Source organism: Pinus tabuliformis, chromosome 2_2 (assembly GCF_031772625.1).
Source record: "Pinus tabuliformis cultivar Carrire ecotype Pingquan chromosome 2_2, CPIR1, whole genome shotgun sequence".
Classification (NCBI taxonomy): Eukaryota; Viridiplantae; Streptophyta; class Pinopsida; order Pinales; family Pinaceae; genus Pinus; species Pinus tabuliformis.
The window spans coordinates 1,283,894,250-1,283,914,219 of record NC_142300.1 but is presented as its reverse complement, the minus strand read 5'-3'; the positions used below and the strand labels follow the sequence as shown (position 1 = coordinate 1,283,914,219).

Sequence of the window (19,970 nt, the reverse complement as noted above, 5' to 3'; positions counted from 1 at the left end):
GAAGGCAAAGGAAAGACAAGGAAGCAAAGGGAAGCAAAGATCAAGCAAGGAAGAGTTGGATCAAGCAGCTACAATGGGATTACTTGCAGGTATCGAGTTGCATGTATGGTTTATTTGCTAGTTTTGGCATACATGGTACATGCATGTGTGCATTTGGTTCTCTTGTTGTCATTGACATAGGTTTTGCTAGGTGTGACAATGGTTTTCAACCTTGCCTTTCCATTTTCAGATAACCATGGTGTGACGGGGTTTCCCTTACTTGGTTGAGCTGGATCCCTGGATGGCTTCGAAACCGAGTGAGGTGGTCTCAAGAAAAATCACAAGGCCTAGGAATCCCTGGACAGGTAAAGGTGGGATTGCAGTAAATCCTGGTTATGTATACCCTTGTTGGGCCTAGGAATCCTTGACTAGTAAATGACGGGATATACGATAAAGCCTAGAGGATGGAGACAGACAAATTCCTCGCAGTTTAGGTGGAGAGATCCAGAAGTATCCATGCTTATATAGGCCTAGTGATCCCTGGACCGGCATATGGTGGGATTGCAGTAAAGGGAGATAGTGTATGTTTCTTGTTTGGGCCTAATAATCCCTCAGCAGGGTATACGTTAAATCCTGGTTGTATTGGTGCTTGCTTTGGGCCTAGAAATCCTTGATCGATTTGGTGGGATATGTGATAAAGCCTGAGAAGCATGGTTTTTATTGCAAGTCCCACATTCATGCTTGAAATATGGCACATGGGTGATTGACTGAAAGAAAGATTTGTTTCAACCCAATCTATGGTCGGGTGGTAAGTGGAAGTCCATGACTTGGTTGGCTTTTGCATATGAATAATAAGAATATTTCCTCTTGAGTTTTATGAGTAAATGTGCTTGGTATTATGTGATTTTAATGGCTGTTCTATCATTGTTATTCTGTTGGTTATAAGCATGGTTTTATGACATATTTTTGTTATGACTCTCATCATATTTTGTTTAGTAAATGAAATGTTAACGAATATATGACCTCATAGATGATAATGCAAGTATTGTGAGAGGGCATCAGACCTTCTTGATGAATCTCATATAGGTATGAGATCCCTATGTTCAAATGTGTTTATATGACTTGCACATTACATGTTTATGATGTGTTTGACAAAATGCTTATCATGGTTAAGATGAGTCAAGTCAGGTCCTCGTTCAAATGTTGCATTAAAGGCCTTGTCTTCTTGTTATTATCATTTATGATAATTTCATCAAGTTCTAAGTAGAGGCCTAAGTCCTAGCCCTGAAAAAGTGCCACAAATTTCAGGTTTGCTGGCATAGAACTGCCTGAAAAAGACTGTAGTCGCATGGATGCCTTATTGTGGGAGAGAATGGAGGGTTTCAGTGGCATGGAGGGCTTGTCATGGGAGTGACTAGGGGTCTAGTTCAGTTAGAAAGCAAGTTAACTCAGGGGTTGGGCACCTGTAGTGGTTAGTTAGCCCGTGAGGGTCTTGTAGCTCTTGAGGAAGGTCAATTGGTTTTTGGTGTGTCAATTCCAATTCCTTAAATGTACATGGGGAGTTGAATCATATCATAGTAACTCTTTGTCACATGTTTACCCCGATGGACCAATTAGCTTGGGTAAATGTGATGGGTTTCTCTAGAATCAATTAAAATATTTAACTGTATAAAATATTCAACCATGTGATGGGTTGCTTTAAAATCAATTATCCATTCAAGTGGGGAGAAACTTGTAATGACATAAAGAACTTTAGCATTTCCTGTATCATTGTAGAAGAAGATAGATTGACATTTAAATTGTATTTCTTTAGTTCCAAAGATGAGATAACTAATTCTTTGAAGCAATGTGATTCTAAATGACCTTTTCCACAAAAGGCATATTTAAGGGTTTTTTCTTGCATTTATAATATTGCTTAGGTAAGTGATTTGGAGAGTTACACTGCTTTATACTTTGTGTTTGTTTTTGAGTAGATGCCTTGTCATGTTGGATCCTTGAATTGGAAGATGAGATAACTACACGATAACGAGACTTACAATTTTCAGAGACAAGGGCACCCTTTTGGATGGAATTTATTTTGCTCGTGAGTAAATATTTCAATATTTTAGCAAAAGTATAAAAAATAGGCATTACAAAATTTGGACCCAAGTCGTCTTTACTTTAATACAATGTGGAAACAATCATTGAATATGGCTCACCTAACCTAGAGAGCACTACAAAAAAATAAAATTGTTCATCCTTTTTGAAAATATTACAATCTTTTAATTCAAGAAATATGAACTTGGAAATAAAACTTGAATATTATTAATATTATTATGATTGAGATGGAGTAATTCATTTCATAATTGAGAAAAACAAGTTGCATTTATTTTACCAAATAGTTGATAAAATTGTCTTCATGTTTCATGAGTAATCTCTATACCTTCTAAGAGATAAACACCTTAAACCTAATATTTCATCATAACAATGATACCATTTAAGGTTTTTAACATTTTATATGATTTTTTTACCTATACCCATAATAACTCTATATAATTTCTTATTCCACAATAAAAAGATAATTGTTGTAAAAAATTAAAATAAGCAAAATCAAAATTTTCTCTTTTTCATAATATGCCTATCTATGAAATATTGTTACTATATTTGTGTGAAACTCACACTCAAGTGAGTGGATCATCCCATAAGACAATTTTATCTTATTCCTATAAGTAACTCTCATCATCAATCCCGTACCAATAATTCTCACCCTCAAACCCATGAAATTTAAACTTAAATTTTAATTAAAAATAAAGATACACAAACCAGTTAATTACCCATAAGGTGTTCCTCTATGAAATTGGTTGGGCAAACACTATTTGCCTCAGCCAATCCTAAAGCATTATTTTCGTCTTCCTCTAGCAAATAATATTTTTGCACGTGGCACTGCACTCGCCTGTAAGTGCCGAAATCTTTACGGATTTTCTGGGTGTGATGGGAGTTGTGAAGGGTGTTGAAAATGTATTATTGTGTGCAATCAACAGAGCCTCACAAATTGTAAATATTACCACTGCACTCACTATGCAATTTCCTTTCAAAGCTTATGAGTGGGAATGACAACCTTGTAAAGCCCTTAATAGCTATAAAGCCCTAATTTATCATTCTTACAGAAATAAACCTTTACATTTATGAGACAAGCATACATTCTTTGAAATTTGGCAAATCATCAATAAATACTTATTTGTAAATTTTGTTTGGAGTATTCCCAAAGTCGAACTTCTGTCTGATGATGTTCTTGGGGGCTGTTGTTCCCGCTTTCATGATCAAAATGACCAAAATCTCCCTGCTAAACTGGGTATAACCTAGGTACTCAGTTTCCCAATGCTTCCCAATCATTGCAATTTGATCCCCCGTGCCCAAAAACTTCAGTACAATCAAGGCTCAGTCCTTATTGTCTGTACTCTTTGTTAAAATTCCACCCCCCTGATTTTTCCTCATTTGCCTTTCTTAAATAGAATTCTCCCCTGCCTCCAAGCAGTGATTTCTCATGTTTGAGGTTGCTCGAGAGAGGGATAAGGGATAAGCTTTAATTTTTAGATTGAGCCAGCATACGCCACTTGGGTCAATGGTTGACAACAATCCCTTTTTAATTATTATAAGATATCTATACCTTGGTTAAAACTCTTTATCACTTTACATATAATGGTTTCTTTTTAGTTGGTTTAGTTGGTATATTACAAATTCTTCTCATAGTTTATAACTTTATAGTAATATATATTATAATTCCTTTGTATATTTTATATAATATGTATTTATTCAATTTATTTTTGTTTTAGATATAGTATATCCTCTTTTATATAATACATGTCTTTGTATAGTTATATATATATATATATATATATGATGGTGGTACATACATTAAGTACCTCACTCATTATATTTAGTATTTTGTGAGTTAGGTATTCACTTAGAACTTTCCATAATTCATTCATTTATCTTTCACTGGGTAATTTCATAATAACTTAATATGTATACTAGCACAGTACATTCAATGCATGCATATGTAGCTATCATATGCATGCCTCATGTAGCTATCATATGCATGCCTCATGTAGCTATCATATGCATGCCTCATATGAAGGCTAATAACAATGTTTTATCCGTAATTCGAGATGGTTATTACAAACCTCTCACATATTCCATTCTTTATGAGAATCATAATTGGAGAAGGTGGCTGAGTTGATAACTCCAAAGCATAAACTGCATCAAAACTAAAATATTCATACTGGCTACATAACTTTGGTCATTTCCAAATGAAATCATTCGCAAGAGGGCATGCTCATCAAAATATAGCGCAGTAAGAATCTGAGCTCTATTATGAATTCCAATGACAAACGAGCCCTAGAAGATGGTCTCCAATGTTTGTCCAATTCTTCAAAAGAACATTAAGGTTAACAAGAAAGAAGACTCCTATACAATCTATTTTCAACACCCTTTCCACTTGGCAAAGTCAAGCATGCTAGAAAGTAATGCCATCAACACCACACACTGGATTGGGTTTGACTCCCAGTAAGGAATTTGTGATTTCAGGTAAAGGCAGGTTGGAAAGTAATGCCATCAACACCACACACTGGATCAAGTCTGAAACAACTTACCAGACAAGAAACAAACTCGTTACTCTTGTTGCAAACCGATAATCTTCTGGTTTCCTTCGCGGGGGAGAGCAATGGCGATTTCATTCTCAGGCTCTGACAACATAGCCCCCAGTAAGGCATTTGTGATCTCAGGTAAAGCACGAACAATACGAAACTTGGAACTCATGGAAACGAGCCATAGTGTGACCTCTTTCTCTGATCGCGATCTCCTCCGTAGTGCTTTTACACAATGCTCCCACATCAAGTTTCTCACAACAGGTCTTCATAATCAAACTTCATGAAACCACAATAAAACGTTTGATCGATAAACAAATGGTGATGTTATCAGTGGAACAAGATTCAACAAAGCGTTCAATAGAGCTTCAATGGGCAAGATGGTATTCCTCAGCTCGATACCCAACAATATTTCTCTACAATGCAACGACTTGGATCCAAACTATGTCGACATTTTCGTTTAAATTAGCAGGTCAGAAAGGCCTTACGAATACAATTTCAACTCTACCCATAATTTAACACTATCATGGAGCAATCTCAAATGATGTTACAAAGAGTTCTATTGAAGACAAGATTTACAGACACATGCAAACTGCAAAGAAATTCCTCATCGAATTCCCAGTTGACATAATTTTGTTTATCACCTTTTCACACTGTGTTCACTAATTCCAAGCATAATTGATCCAATCCAACCTTGTCGCTTTAGGTGTTAATGGAAAACCACCATCCTCCTTCAACACAATGAATCTTCACGCCAAGAAAAACAATGAACTTCACTTGGTAATTAACATGCAAAACTAATACAAAACCAATAGGGATTCACCAAGATTTCAAGACCAAAAGCCTAAGAAAGGAGGAGGGCTCAAGAATTATCCAAAATTAATAAGAGAATAAACAACTTGCTTTGGGATGGGATTTACTATGAGCATGCAAAAGAAACATTTAATAGGCACTTTGCAAAAAAATAATATAATCATGTAGCAATTTAATATAATCCTTATTTAAAAAAATATGTAGAAAAATTTAATATTACAACTAATTAATAAATATAAGTTAATTTTTTTATTGTGATAATATAGGATTTTATAAAATGTAAATTATTTCTACAATTTCTTTTTTACTTCAAATTATATATTAAACTAAAATGAACAAGTCCAAATTAACCTCAATATTTATTTGATATTTTTGTATCATAACTCACAAATATGTAATTTTTTTTTTAATGGTTTTTGTAATTCTCATTTTATATTACTACATACCAATTCAAGTTTCAATTTAGGAATTTCCATTTCTATAATTCAAAGTATCCCCATTTTAAATGATAATAGTAGCATAAGAGAATCCAAAAGCCACTAATATCATTAAAGAAACCTCCCTCATTAGACCATTGATTATATAATGAAGCATCATATGCACCTCCTAATCCCCATACAAGGTGACCCATTACTTCATAATGTTACTTCAAGTTAACTAGCATATATTTATCATAGCATTGAAATTCTCTCACTCTAGAAAATTTCCACAACTTCATAATATTGCTTCAAGTTAACTAGCATATATTTATCATAGCATTGAAATTCTCTCACTCTGAAGGATTTCCACATGCTCTATTTATGGCAAACTGGTTTTCCAAATCTTCGCTTCCTTCTCTGTATCTTTGCACTTTTCAAACAATTACTAGTTTATACTCCCTCCTCCCCATAGATATTTGAACGAACCATATGATAAAATCTAAACCCTATAAAAACCCAACAAAAAATAAGAACAAAAGGCAACCGAGTGTACAAAACGATTTCGCAAGGAAAATCCCCGTATAAAATATTTAATTCAAAAGGCCAAACGCACAAGCGCTACCGCTACGCGATTTTCTGGGGCACAGGTGCTGAGCGGTTCGATTCTGCAAGAGAGGGCGTATAAGGCCTATCATAAAATGGAGAGCCGATCCCTTTGAAAAGAAAATCGACCCACGAATCTGGTGCTGCACCCGATTATGACCACAGGCAGCAGCTGCAAACAATGCCGAGCAATCTGATCGAGCTACGAACAGGGGCAGCTGAAAGATGGTGCTGCGGCGGCCCAGCGACGCCCAGACCTCAACTCGAAAGCCAAGGAAGATGGAGGAAGCGCATACCCTGCAGCTCTGATACCATGCAAAATCATGCAGCAAACAATAAGAACATTACAGTGTCAAACTCCATACAAATAACAGAACTCAGAAAACCAAGAGAAACTCAAAACCAATAGAATGAACAAGGGAATCATGCATCTATTGGATCTACTGTGTTATTTGAAATACAAAGTGAAGCCCTCTATTTATAGCTTGAAGTGAACTTACACTTGTGTATGTACACCGACTGTCTAACCTCTCCCGGTCTGCTTAGGCTTTGAGGGGAAGAAATGAAGGTCCAGGTAAAGGTCTTGGGCATGGGAAGGTGGGTATACTTGGGGGAATAAATATAGAGCAGGTCAGGTTCTCCTTACCGGATTGCCCGCACAAGATATTAGCAGATTGATCGAAATGTTCTGTAGTTGTTGAGTGCGCCCACTTAATCTAAAAGTGCTCTCTCCACTGAGGGAGAGACGCCTTGTTCTCAAGACCGTGGATGGGACGGCAAACAACAGTCCAGATGTGCAAGTGATTGATTGTCTCAATAGCTTGAGACATCTATTTTAGCTTTGTAGAACGGATATGGGTTTTACCAAATTCGCTTCCGCGATCGCATTTTCTGGCGCAAGAAACAATAGGAAAACCCATATCGTCACATCCTTTCAATCCAAAGGCTTTAATGGAGTTTTCAGAACCATTACGAATTCTCAGCCTCAGCCTGATGGCGACCGAAACCCCACTGAGAGCCTGGGGGCTCGAATGAGTTTTGTCGTGCAAGAGCTCGAGAGCGTTCAGAAGCAGAAAACAGAGAAGGGTGTCGCCCTCCAGAAGCTCAGGGCATGGAGGGACAGAAATTCGGCTGTTTCTGCAACTTCTAATTTTCAGGAATGCTCCCTGGTTTCGAAGGTTGAAAAAACAGAAGAGAAACAAGGAGAAGCAGAAGTAGCAGGTCAACGGTTTGTACCCCGGGAAATCATTTTGCCTTCCTCTGCCTCTCAAGGAGCTGAAATTGCTCATCCGTGGCCCGAGTGGATTGAACTCATGGAACGCTTGGTGGAGCACAATTACTTTGACTTGAGAAGATCGAACGAGGACGATGTGATTGAGAAGCTGTCAGGCGGGGAATGCGGTTACAAGGATGAAGGGGTTGATATTTTCAAGGATTTGAGCACTGTTCGGAAGGCCTGCATCAATTTCGCCAAGGATCGCTTCGATATTCTAAGGTATCTTTCTGACCAACCATCCATTTATTATATGAATTTCTCAAGCAATTATGTACATTATTCATCATCCAAGGATTTCTATAAAAATATTTACCATAATTGACTCGAGATCTAGGGTCCATCCAATAAGGCCCTTGTTCAGCAGGAAAGATTTTAATTTAGAGTTCTGATTTCATGTCAATTTTCCTTTCCTGTTGTTTGAACTGTTTAGGGCCTAGGCCTTGCAACTCTTACAACAATATCTGCAATACTTGATTATTGAATTGGTTTTTATTTGGGCAGGTCCTTGTCCCGGAAGGACATACAGATCCTCGCTGGCTATGGCTGCCCGAGTTTAGACAGAAAGGTGGTCTGTTCAGCGAAACGTCTGAGAGCATATGTTCAGCTTGATGAAGGGGATGTAAGTAGCTGGATCAAGAATTTTAAATGTTTTGACCGCACCTTGAGAATGCAATTAATATATCATGCTTTAAGAAGGGGATTGTATTATTAGGTTGATACTTGTTTTCCTCATACGCAAGGTCTTTTTGTTTTTATTTTTGTTTTGTTTTCATAAGTCAGGAATATATAGGAAAGTAGTACAAATCAGAAGAACTCTGAGACACCTCAGAGCCAAGCCTATCATTCTGTAAACAAGCCAAAAATTAAGGGCATTATCAACTTTGACTAGTGCTGAGATTGGAGGAAAATAAAACATAGTTCTGAACCAAAATTGTGTTGGAAAATCGATTAGGGCAGCATTTAATTCATCTTTTCCCATTCATGACAGTTATTTGTGATATTATGTTCTTCTTGTTCTTTATTATGCTTATGTTCTTATCATCAAATAAATGCCAAAACAATGAAGATCACAGCCATACAAAAATGAACACAAGATATAGGCTCCAAGCCAGGGCAAAACCCCTCCAAGGGGAAAACCCAGAAATAACTTCTCTTCTTATAGAATCAACTTCAAAGGAGACTTCCAAGACCAAACCCTAGACCATGATTGCCACCAAGAACCAAGCCAACCACCGAAAACATCTTCTTGCAACTTCGGATCTGAAGCATGCCTAGAAACCCTAGACCTTTTGCACGTGTGAGCTGTCTAATCAGAATTTCAGACCTTCAAACATTTTCTAGGGCTTCTTCCTTCTTGACTAGGCTCTGTTACCGCTCAAACTAGCAGGGGGTCCTAGAGGGGCACTTGCTAGGTCAAGAGCAACAATGAAGCTAAAGCCCACTGTCACCACAGCTAAAACTTCCTACTCTTTACGGACTTTCACTGATGGGAGGAGACCCAATATATAGAGAATCACTTATGAAGGATAGATCAACTAAGATGGATGTGAAGTGATCTCGGGGACCCTTTCCTAGGGGAGGCTCAAGAATGGGACTTGCTTGCTTCTTAAGCAAGGTACAAGGCTTTCTAGGAGAAGGGGATGAGGATTTAAGGGCTAGGTTTGGGGAGTGTGAATTGTAAAGGAGCTTCCAAAACCCTAAAATCCTTGTTGAACTTGGTTTCCCAAGTGTTTTTTGAAGAGTTGACTTTCAAAGGTATGGGACCACACGGGACCAAGTGGACCCAGGTTAGGTCAAGAGGAAGGAGTTTAGCAACAAATGATAGACATGACCTAAACAAGGAGGAGAATGGGATCAAAGAATTGATTTTAAGTTGAAGGTGCAAGATGATCCCTATGAGGAACTAGCCTAGGGAAACTTAGGGCAAAACCCAATCTCGAGGCTAGGGCTTGGGATACCTCACAACCCCACCATAGGAATTTCCTCAAATTTGGAGGAGGCCTACGAGAGACACTAGTGCAGTTGAGTCCAAGAGATCAATGTTTTTCTATGGATGGTTTGTCGGGAAAATGATGCCTTAGGAACCCTAAAGTGGCTAGACCTAGAATAAAGAAAGAGACGTGAAGAAAAATATTTCTTTAAGTGATCGCCTTATGGTAGACCGGTGCTTAATCCTTTGGGGAGATTGGAATCAAGAAGAATATGAAGATAGACTTCGTTTCTAGGTCAAGGAGGCTCTAAGATCAACTTTGCTTGTCATTAGGGCAAAGGAGAGTGACCTTAAAAGCTTTTATACTTCGTTTTGCAAGGTGAAGTGGCTTATCAAGATAAATTCAACCATAGAATTATCCCTAGGAGAATTCGTTCAACATACATGGCCCATACATAGAGATATGCTATATAGAAACATAATTCCACAATTTCGCAGTAAATGCATGCAACAACTAGCCCTAGTATAGCGAAAATCTCATTATCAATGTATGTGACAAAGTAAAAGAATAAACAACATTAAATTTGTACTTACAAGATAAAGCATGCTACGAATGACATCATTGAGAAGTTCAAGGCGAGGTTTGTGGCTAGAGGGTTCTCACAGATAGAGGGAGTTGACTATGATGAGACCTTCACTCCTGTAGCGGTACACTTCTATTCGGTCCCTTATTTTTATTGCAGCAGAAATGGGTTGGCAAATCCATTAGATGTGTTGTTACTCATTGCTAAATGTGTTTTTAGCTATGAAAAGGGTAAGAAAGAGAAGTGAAGTTTGAAGCCACCTTCCAAGCCACAAAGGCTCTTTAAGCTTAATCGGGCCCTCTCCATTGCATAGTGCTCTGAACAAGCTTTCCAATGGTAGGTGGAAGTCCAAAAATGGACTTCTGGATCAGAAGTTAGAGCAAATTTAAATTGCCCTTTGAAAGCTAGAAAACAAAGAGAAAAGACCAAGGGAGGCTTATCGCAATCGGAGGTCGGGGTTTCCAGTAGTAGCAGAGAGGGCAGTGAGATCAACGATCGCCGATATCGCAAATCGCATATTGGAGGTCCCATTAGTCAAGAAATATCGTCGGGGTAAATCAACGATCATACTCCGGGAGCACATCGCAAATCACAATCGGCGGTCGAAGGCCCATTGCACATAGTATATCGGTGTTTCACGAAGCAGAACTTCGATTTCACATACCGGCGATGGCAAGGGTCAAAGGGTGCAAACAAATACAAATGTCATCAAACCCCTGAAGACCAATAACCTTGAAATCGCTGAGATTCAAGCCTCTAGTGTTAAAGCATCGAGGAGAGCAAAGGCCGATCTACAAAGGAAATTAACGCAAAAACAGGAGGCAGGCGAGCCTTTTCTCTCTCCTTTGACAAGCCACGTGGCAGAATATTATTGGCCCCGATAAACTGATGTGGCGTTGACGTCATCATGACTTGGTAGTACGGAGGACACGTGGCACTCAAATTTGGCATTTCAGGGTCCTAAGGGGTCATTTTCGGGTGACACGTGGCAGTGATGATGTCACCCATCGCAAATCGACGATTGGCAATCGCACAAGGCAAGGTCCCTCCTCCACCAAAGTCCCTTCTGGCTTGCGATTGCGATATGTGAAGACCCTCCCGGATGTGACATTTTATGTGTTATACCTTATGAGGATTTCATGTCCGAACAATCGCCCAACGCTATGAAAGGAGGTAAAGTCTCTCTCTCTCCCGTATTGCGATTGTGATACCCTGGGTGGGCCCAATCCTGCAGATCGACGATCGCAAGGGTCATGAGGAGATACCAAAGGCAAGCACCAGAAATCGCGGAAGTGCGGGATTCTACGTATAAAAGAAAAAAGGCCCTCGGACAGGAGTCCAAAGACACTAGTGCCCGAGGACTAAGCATCTGGTCATAGCCCCCGGTCGTATGAGAAAAAATGTAGGCAGGGGCTAAACCAAAGGGGGGCCAAGGAACACTAGAACCTGTCGTTCTGCAGCGCCTTTAAGAGTTAAAGTCCCGCTGCCATATAAGCCCCGATAGTATGGTACAAGGCTTTGAAGGCGGATGGGTCGGTAGTGAAGCAGTGAATGAATTCGGTGCAGCAACAAGTCAATATGGGGGGACTCAGGAAGACTTAATGGAGGCATGGTGCTCCACTCCGTCACACAACAAAGGGACTGCCGAGACATGCTCCATTCCTACTCCGCGACAGTCATTCACAGTTGACCCATTCCCAACTTCGGAGAACGAGCTACTTAGGCAGTTAAGGCGAAAGCGACAGGGACCAACTGAGCAGCTAGAGGGATGCACGATAATGGAGACGTGCCTTGACCAGGGGCCTTCACAAGAAGCCCAGGATGATAACTTCCTCCATCATCTTTCCGTTTTCCTCTTTCTTTTCATTATTTTGTAATTTTTATGTATTTCCAAGAAGGGATCAAATCTTGATTGTAATCATTTTGGGCAGCAAAGCCTTGCACGCCAAGACAGCTAGTCTAGTAGACAGATGGATACTCTGGTGAAGCTCCCCCTCTTCTTATAAATAAGGGGAAGAAATGTAGGAATTTACAGGGTAAGTTCCACAGAAAGAATACCAAAAGGACACCGCTCACAACCAGATCTCAAATCAATACACCAGTATTTTTGACGTGGTTAAAACCCTCAGAGTGCAAGGAGGGAAACAGTCCACGGCCTGTCCCAACGTGGGTACTACAGGCAATTTATTAATCAAAGAATGAAAATTTACATAAGCTTCTCTCATGCACGGATTACCCGAACAATGACCCTCCATGCGCTTTAAATAGAACTCATGGACCAATCGGGTGTCAAGCCACGGATCAAGTGTCGGTAATACCGAGGTGAGAGTGAACCGTCGGATCACTACATATCGTGACCGTCGGATTGTAAGTTACAAAATGTACAACGGTAAAGAAACACACTTTACCTAACTCTAACCTAACTCTATACTAGACCAAGTTGAACTTAACTATATCCTATGTGTCGGAATATCCTAACATCCCCCCTTAAGAACAACTTGGGATAGGATTGAAGGATTTACAAAAATGACACAATAGGAGAAGGAAGGAGGCACTAGAGCCTATCCCCCCTTAGTGACAACTTCCTGAACTCCAAGCATATATCGAAGTTTAGTGAACTTCGCCTCTGTGAGAGCCTTTGTGAAGATGTCTGCAACCTGATCATCTGTTGGACAATATTGCACTTCAAGAACATGGTCATGAATGAGCTTTCTGATGAAGTGCATGTGTAGTTCAATGTGTTTGCTGCGCTGATGCTGGACTGGATCTTTGCATAGCTGAATGGCACTTTGATTATCACACCAAAGTGTGGTTGGATGCTGCTGCTCAAAGCCAAACTCTGATAGGATCTGACGAAGCCACAAGGCTTCCTTACTAGCTTCCACGGCACCACGATACTCTGCTTCTGCTGACGAAAGAGAAATGGCAGCCTGTTTCTTACAAGCCCATGTAATAGGTCCTGAACCAAGAGTGAAGACATAACCGGCAGTAGACTTCCGATCATCATGGTCACCAGCCCAATCAGAATCAGTGAAACCAACTAACAGAGGAGTTGCTTTGGCACTGTAATGAATCCCAAACTGTACTGTACCTCGAACATAACGAAGTATTCTTTTAGCTGCTTTCCAATGACTTTCACGGGGGTTTTGCATAAAACGAGCAACAAGGCCAACAGCAAAGGAAAGATCAGGACGAGTATGGGTTAAATACAAGAGTTTTCCGACAAGTTGACGGTATAAGGTAGCATCAACTTCAGGAGAAGTACAAGAGACTGAAAGTTTGACTCCAGACTGAAAGGGAGAAGGGGCTGGCTTACAGTCTTCCATGTGAAAATGACGAAGAATATCACAAGCATACTTGGACTGGGAAAGGAAAATACCCTCCTGGGATTGCAAGACTTGAAGACCGAGAAAATAGTGTAAGTGTCCTAAGTCTGTCATTTCAAATTTCTTTTTAAGGCTGGACTTCACATGGTTTATAAGGTTGGGATCACTACCAGTAAGAATAAGATCATCAACATAAAGAACAAGGATGATAAGAGAGTTGCCCACTTTCTTGGTGTAGACAGTATTGTCAGAATGACACCTAGAAAAGCCAGATTCTAAAAGAAAGCTATCCATTTTGGCATACCAAGCCCGAGGAGCTTGCTTGAGGCCATAAAGGGATTTCTTAAGTCGACAAACAAGGCTGGAGTCTGTTTGTATGAAGCCAATGGGTTGTTCCATATAGATTTCTTCCTGCAAGTCCCCATGCAAGAAGGCAGATTTAACATCCATCTGATGGACTTCCCATTTTAAAGAGGCAGCAAGGGAAAGAACAAGGCGGATAGAGTTCATTTTGGCAACAGGGGAGAAGGTTTCAGTGTAGTCAATGCCTTCAACCTGTGAAAAGCCCTTAGCAACGAGACGAGCTTTATGTTTATCAACTTTCCCATCTGGTCCATACTTGGTTCTGTAAACCCATTTACATCTAACAAGTTTGCGTCCCTTTGGTAGAGGAACAAGATCCCATGTATCATTTGTCATCAATGAATGATATTCTTCATTCATAGCTGCTTCCCAATGTGGATGGCCTGAAGCTTCTGCAAAAGTGTCAGGATCATGATTTACTGGAGCTTGAGCCAGTAAAGAAGAGGCTCTTTCAAACTGAGAACGTGTACGTCGCTGATCTGTAGGATCACCGGCAAGATCACCTGCTGCATCCCGAGTAGCACGGACCCATCTTGGAAGTTGAGGATCCTGAGAAGGTGGGGGAGGATTATCATCCTCGCTTTCATCATCTGAAGAAGAAATGTTTTCAAAAGTAGAAGAGATAGGAAGAGGTGGCACATCCGCCGGACTAGGCTCGCAGGCCGATTTATTTTCATCAAACTTTACATCTCTTCTAATGATAAGTCTATAACCTTTTACATCTTCAGAATATCCAACAAAAGTACATTTCTCACTCTTAGGTTCTAAAGCTTTATGCTTTTCATCTGGAATATGGGCCCATGCTTCACTTCCAAACACACGAAAGTGACTTACATCTGGTTTAATGGAACTCCAAGCTTCTTCTGGAGTGATATTCTCTAGAACCTTAGTAGGAGTGCGATTGATTATATAATTTGCACAATTAATTGCTTCGGCCCAAAAACTAAGACTGAGTCCTTTAGATTGCAGCATACAATTAGCCATTTCCTTTAAGGTGCGATTTTTCCTTTCAGCTACACCATTTTGTTGTGGAGTGTATGGAACAGTATGTTGCATTTGAATTCCATTTTCGGTGCAAAAGTTGATGAATGTGTTTTTAACATATTCTCCACCATTATCAGTTCTTAGCTTAAGAATTTGATGTCCAGATTGTTTTTCAACAAAGGCTTTGAAGGCCAAAAAGGTGTTAAATACTTCGCTCTTGAGTTTTAAGAAGTATACCCAAGTGCGTCTGGAGAAATCATCAATGAAAGTTAAGAAGTACTTGCAGCCAGAGAATGAAGCAACAGGAAGAGGACCACATAAATCACTGTGCACAAGCTGTAAAGGGGCTGAGGCGTGCCAAGAGGCACGTTTGTCAAAACTGTCCCGATGATGTTTTCCGAGTACACATCCGGAACAAACACCATCTCTGCAAGATACCATAGGAAGACCTGTCACCATATTTTCTTTACATAGATGCTGAAGGGAGCGATAGTTTAAGTGACCAAATCGCTCATGCCAAAGTTTGCTCACTTCATCATTATGAGCAACAAATACTGAGGGAAGATTTGATGACCCAAAGTTGTGAAACTTATACAACCTTTTGGAATCATCAGCAAGACCAGTAGCTAGAATCTGTTTAGGATCTTTTAGATCCTTGATTACAACATCATGAGGTGAAAATTCAACAATTTTACCTTCACCTGAATGAGTTATCTGATAGACAGATAGAAGGTTGCAGGATAAGGTTGGAACACATAATACATCATTAAACTGACCATTGTCTAGATGAACAGTTCCAGTCCCTACAACATTAAGAGATCTATCATCACCAATATATATATTTTTGGTGTTACAATCATTTAAAGAAGAAAACATGGCTTGGTTTTTGGCCATGTGACAAGAGGCTCCAGAATCAATGAGCCACTCATGAGAATGAGAAGAAGAAGAAGATACATTTAATGCATAACCAGACTGAGATGATTGATAATGACATGCAGAAAGTGCCATTCCGGAAGTTGAAGTTGAAGTAGGCTCCACATGGATGTTATGTTTCTTCATTGCGGCTTCCAAGGCTTCCATCTTCTTAAAGCATTTAGATTCTAAGTGGCCATCTCGATTACAAAAGTTACAATGTCTATCAGTCTTCTTCCATTTGTTTTTATTGGTCTTATCATTTTGCTGAAATGATCTTTCATTTTGAGGCTGAGATGGTTTAGGACCATTCTTTTGAGGATATGACTTCTTAGGATTCTTTGAATTTGGTTGCTGCTGGGCGGCTAACGCTTTCGTGGAAGAGTTTCCAAGATTAAGAAGACCAAGGTGTAAGAGTTTTTCTTGTTCTCTTATTAAGGAATCACAAAAGGAGTCAAAGGAAGGGGCCTTGTAGTCTTGTCCTTGACAAATGAAAGCTTCTCTTGTAGAATGGAAAGTGGAAACAAATACAGAGTAGGCTGGTCCCAACTTAGTAAGGATGGAATAAATAAGGTTACCATCGTCTTTCTTAACTTTAACACCTTCCAAGAGATATCTAAGGTTCTTGAATTTGGACAAGAAATCTTCAATGCAAGAAAAATTATTAGGATCCAAAGTAAGCAGCTCATTTTCAAGTTGATGGGCTCTAATTTCATTTTTAATCCCAAAAACTTTAGCAAGTTTTTCTAATGCTTCATGAGGAGTCTCAAGTTCTGCAATGTGGAATCTAAGATCAGGAGAAATAGACATCCCTATCAAACCACGTGCTTGATCTTGTCTATTTTCCCATTTTGCCGCCTTGTCTTCATCTTTTGGTTTCTTCTCTTGGTCTGTGGCTATTCTGAAGAGACCTTTACTTCTAAGTAAATCTTCGATGTAGGCTACCCATTGGAAGTAGTTAGTGCTGTCAAGAATGACTTGGCATGGACTTTCCATTTTTAAAAAAAAAACTGAAGCTGAAGATGCTGAAAGTAAGTGTTCCAATGGATAGATCTCGAAAAAATAGGCGGTTTTAAAAAAAACGGCTCTGAAAAAGGCTTCCGGATGAAGAAGTTATGGCTTTTTGAAAAATAATTGTTGAAGTTGCCGGCAAAGTGCGCGAATGTGCGGGAATGAAAAAAAATCCGCCCCCACAAAATGGAGACTTGAACCCAAGACCTCTACTCTCTTAAAATAGCTTTGAACCAATTGATCTATACAAAAAATTTGAGAGAGAGAGAGAGAGAGAGAGAGAGAGAGAGAGAAGGGGGGGGGGCCTTGGTTTGCGTGCTTGCCTTGAGAAACCTCTTTTTCCCTACAAAACACAAAACACAAAACCCAACACGAATATGCAAAGAAAAACGAACCTTGCGGCTCGAAGTTAGCTTTAGCCAAAAAACTAGAAATTTTAAAAAAATTCTCAAAGTTAGCTTTAGCCGAAAAACTAAATATTTTTCTCAATGTTTCTGATTTTCCGAGATCACACTAAGGTGCAGGGAAAAGAGCATACGCATGAGAAAAATCCTTCCTTTCTGTTTCTGATTTGCCCAGATCGCACAGAGTCGCAGGGCAAAGAGCATACGCAGAAATGAAAGGTATAGATCCGGTTTAAAAAAAAAGGCTAAATAAACCGAAACCGAAATAAGCATAGAGAAAATAACAGTAAACTGCAAAAAAAACACTGTATACCTCCCGATCTGAAAAATGACGCAGCTAGGGCTACCGGAAACCTTTTCGCGTGAAACGAAAGGGGTTCCTCACTGGAACAGATGCTCCGAACGCAACAGAGCAGTCCTCTCGGCCCGAAAGCAGTCAGAAACAACAGATCTAGGAAACGACAGCCGCATGCAGTTCTACCGGCTTCAGATTTGGATCACCAACGGACGCGGCCCTCAAATAGCTCTGATACCATGTAGGAATTTACAGGGTAAGTTCCACAGAAAGAATACCAAAAGGACACCGCTCACAACCAGATCTCAAATCAATACACCAGTATTTTTGACGTGGTTAAAACCCTCAGAGTGCAAGGAGGGAAACAGTCCACGGCCTGTCCCAACGTGGGTACTACAGGCAATTTATTAATCAAAGAATGAAAATTTACATAAGCTTCTCTCATGCACGGATTACCCGAACAATGACCCTCCATGCGCTTTAAATAGAACTCATGGACCAATCGGGTGTCAAGCCACGGATCAAGTGTCGGTAATATCGAGGTGAGAGTGAACCGTCGGATCACTACATATCGTGACCGTCGGATTGTAAGTTACAAAATGTACAACGGTAAAGAAACACACTTTACCTAACTCTAACCTAACTCTATACTAGACCAAGTTGAACTTAACTATATCCTATGTGTCGGAATATCCTAACAAGAAACACTTAGAATGGTTTCGAAATTCTGCACCCGTAGTGGTCAAATTCTGAGATGCCATTCTTGGTTCTAAGTTGCCTGTTCATGAGGGACTTGAGCAATGTATTGACGAATGTGATGGACTGGTATTTGGACCCATTTTGAAGATTAATGAAACTATTTAGTGATTCCAAGCAGATCAATGCGCAATCTGTTTTCCCCTTGGTAAATCTCATTTCATATATGTGTTGGAAATACTGAGAGGGGGGGTGAATCAATATTTATTATTTTTTGTTCTAGTGATTGCCAAAGCATATATAGATATGTATATGTATACACAGAACACATAAATCAACAATTGGAATAAATGCTTTTATTAAAAACTCAAGACAGTGCAATGAAATAAATACAATATAAGTATAAATCTGATTGTGAATAGTTGCCAAGCTCCAACTTGGACTTCAGTGAGGCTCCAACCTCCAGAGCACCAACTTTGTTTTGCAGTGGTTCTGCACTTAGGAGCACCTACCCCCAATGACTTTAGTCCTGTTCAATTATGAGGCTCCAACCTCTTGGGCTCCAACCCAACTTTGGTATACACTGGTGTGCTGCTGCACTCTATTCAGCTTCCACTGCTTCTGCTGCCCCTTTTGCCTCTATAGCTTCCACTATCTCATACTCAGGTTATTCAACACAACAATGGCCACCCAGTTCTCTGTTTTTTTTTTGTTTTTGTTTTTATACATTCTCATGCCTTTGTCCATTCGTTTCCGCTAGCTCGTTGGCTCTTTGGCCTCCTCCTTGCTCGCTTGAGCTTCGGCTTCCTCAACACTCGCTCGACCTTCTGGCTTCCCTTCTCCATTCGCTTTAGCTTCCTCTGCGCTCGAATTAACCAATGCTTCACGGGACACGTTCAAGAGGAAGAGGGGCCGAATTACAATAGAAATGATGCTTATTGAAAAAATATCAGAGAGGTCCCCTTTTTTTTTCAAGTTCACGAGTCGTGAACTGTTATTTGTTTGTAATATAGATGCCCGAGATCAATTCCAGAAATGAGGCGTTTCAACATATATATATATATATATATGACTTCTTTTGTTCATAGATTTATTACTTCACGGAAACCATATGAACGAGGCTATAGCCATATAGAGGTCCCACATGCCATGTCATTCTTTTATCGCAATCGCCGCTTCCGGAGGTTCGCACATAACATAGTCGATTGTCGATGGCTGATTCCCCTGCTGGACGCGATATTATATAAATTGCAGTTGATATTCTCGTCGGGTTTGCAACTGTTCATCGCAATCGGGGTTTGCCCTTGGCCGAGGTCCGATGCGATATCGCTATCGGCGATCGCAAGTCGCATATGGTCAGGGCCTTACCTCCTCTCCGATTTCCCGATGCGATAATCGCTATCGGCGATCGCAAAGTCGCATATGGTCAAGGCCTTACCTCCGTTCCGATTTCCTGATGCAATGATCGCTATTGGCGATCGCAAAGGGGCCACTTGACACACTGTAACACCCGCTTCCAAAGTACCGGTGCGATGTGTCGGACCCGATAGGATCCCAAATCTCCCGTGCATATATTTTCAAGTCCGGTTTTTGCCTGCGATAGTGTAACGACATATATACGTGAGTTTTGCTGCCGACGGTGTAAATACATATAAATACAAGTCTTTCTGCCTTTGTTTGTGTTAAATGCATATTTATATGGTTTTTGGCCTCCGATAGTATATTTGTATGCATATAACTCTTTTGTGGA

At 40.0% G+C, this 19,970-nt stretch overlaps 1 protein-coding gene across 1 annotated transcript in view; it reads left to right on the top strand.

Moving 5' to 3' along the window:
- The first annotated feature begins 6,392 nt into the window (after positions 1-6,392).
- The window catches only part of LOC149198162 (zinc finger (Ran-binding) family protein), a 66,293-nt gene continuing 52,715 nt past the window's right edge, over positions 6,393-19,970 (top strand). The window contains exons 1-2 of the mRNA XM_089406140.1: positions 6,393-7,934; positions 8,217-8,334. Coding sequence (XP_089262266.1) covers positions 7,294-7,934; positions 8,217-8,334 — 759 coding nt within the window. The 5' untranslated portion in view covers positions 6,393-7,293. The remainder of the gene's footprint in view (positions 7,935-8,216; positions 8,335-19,970) is intronic.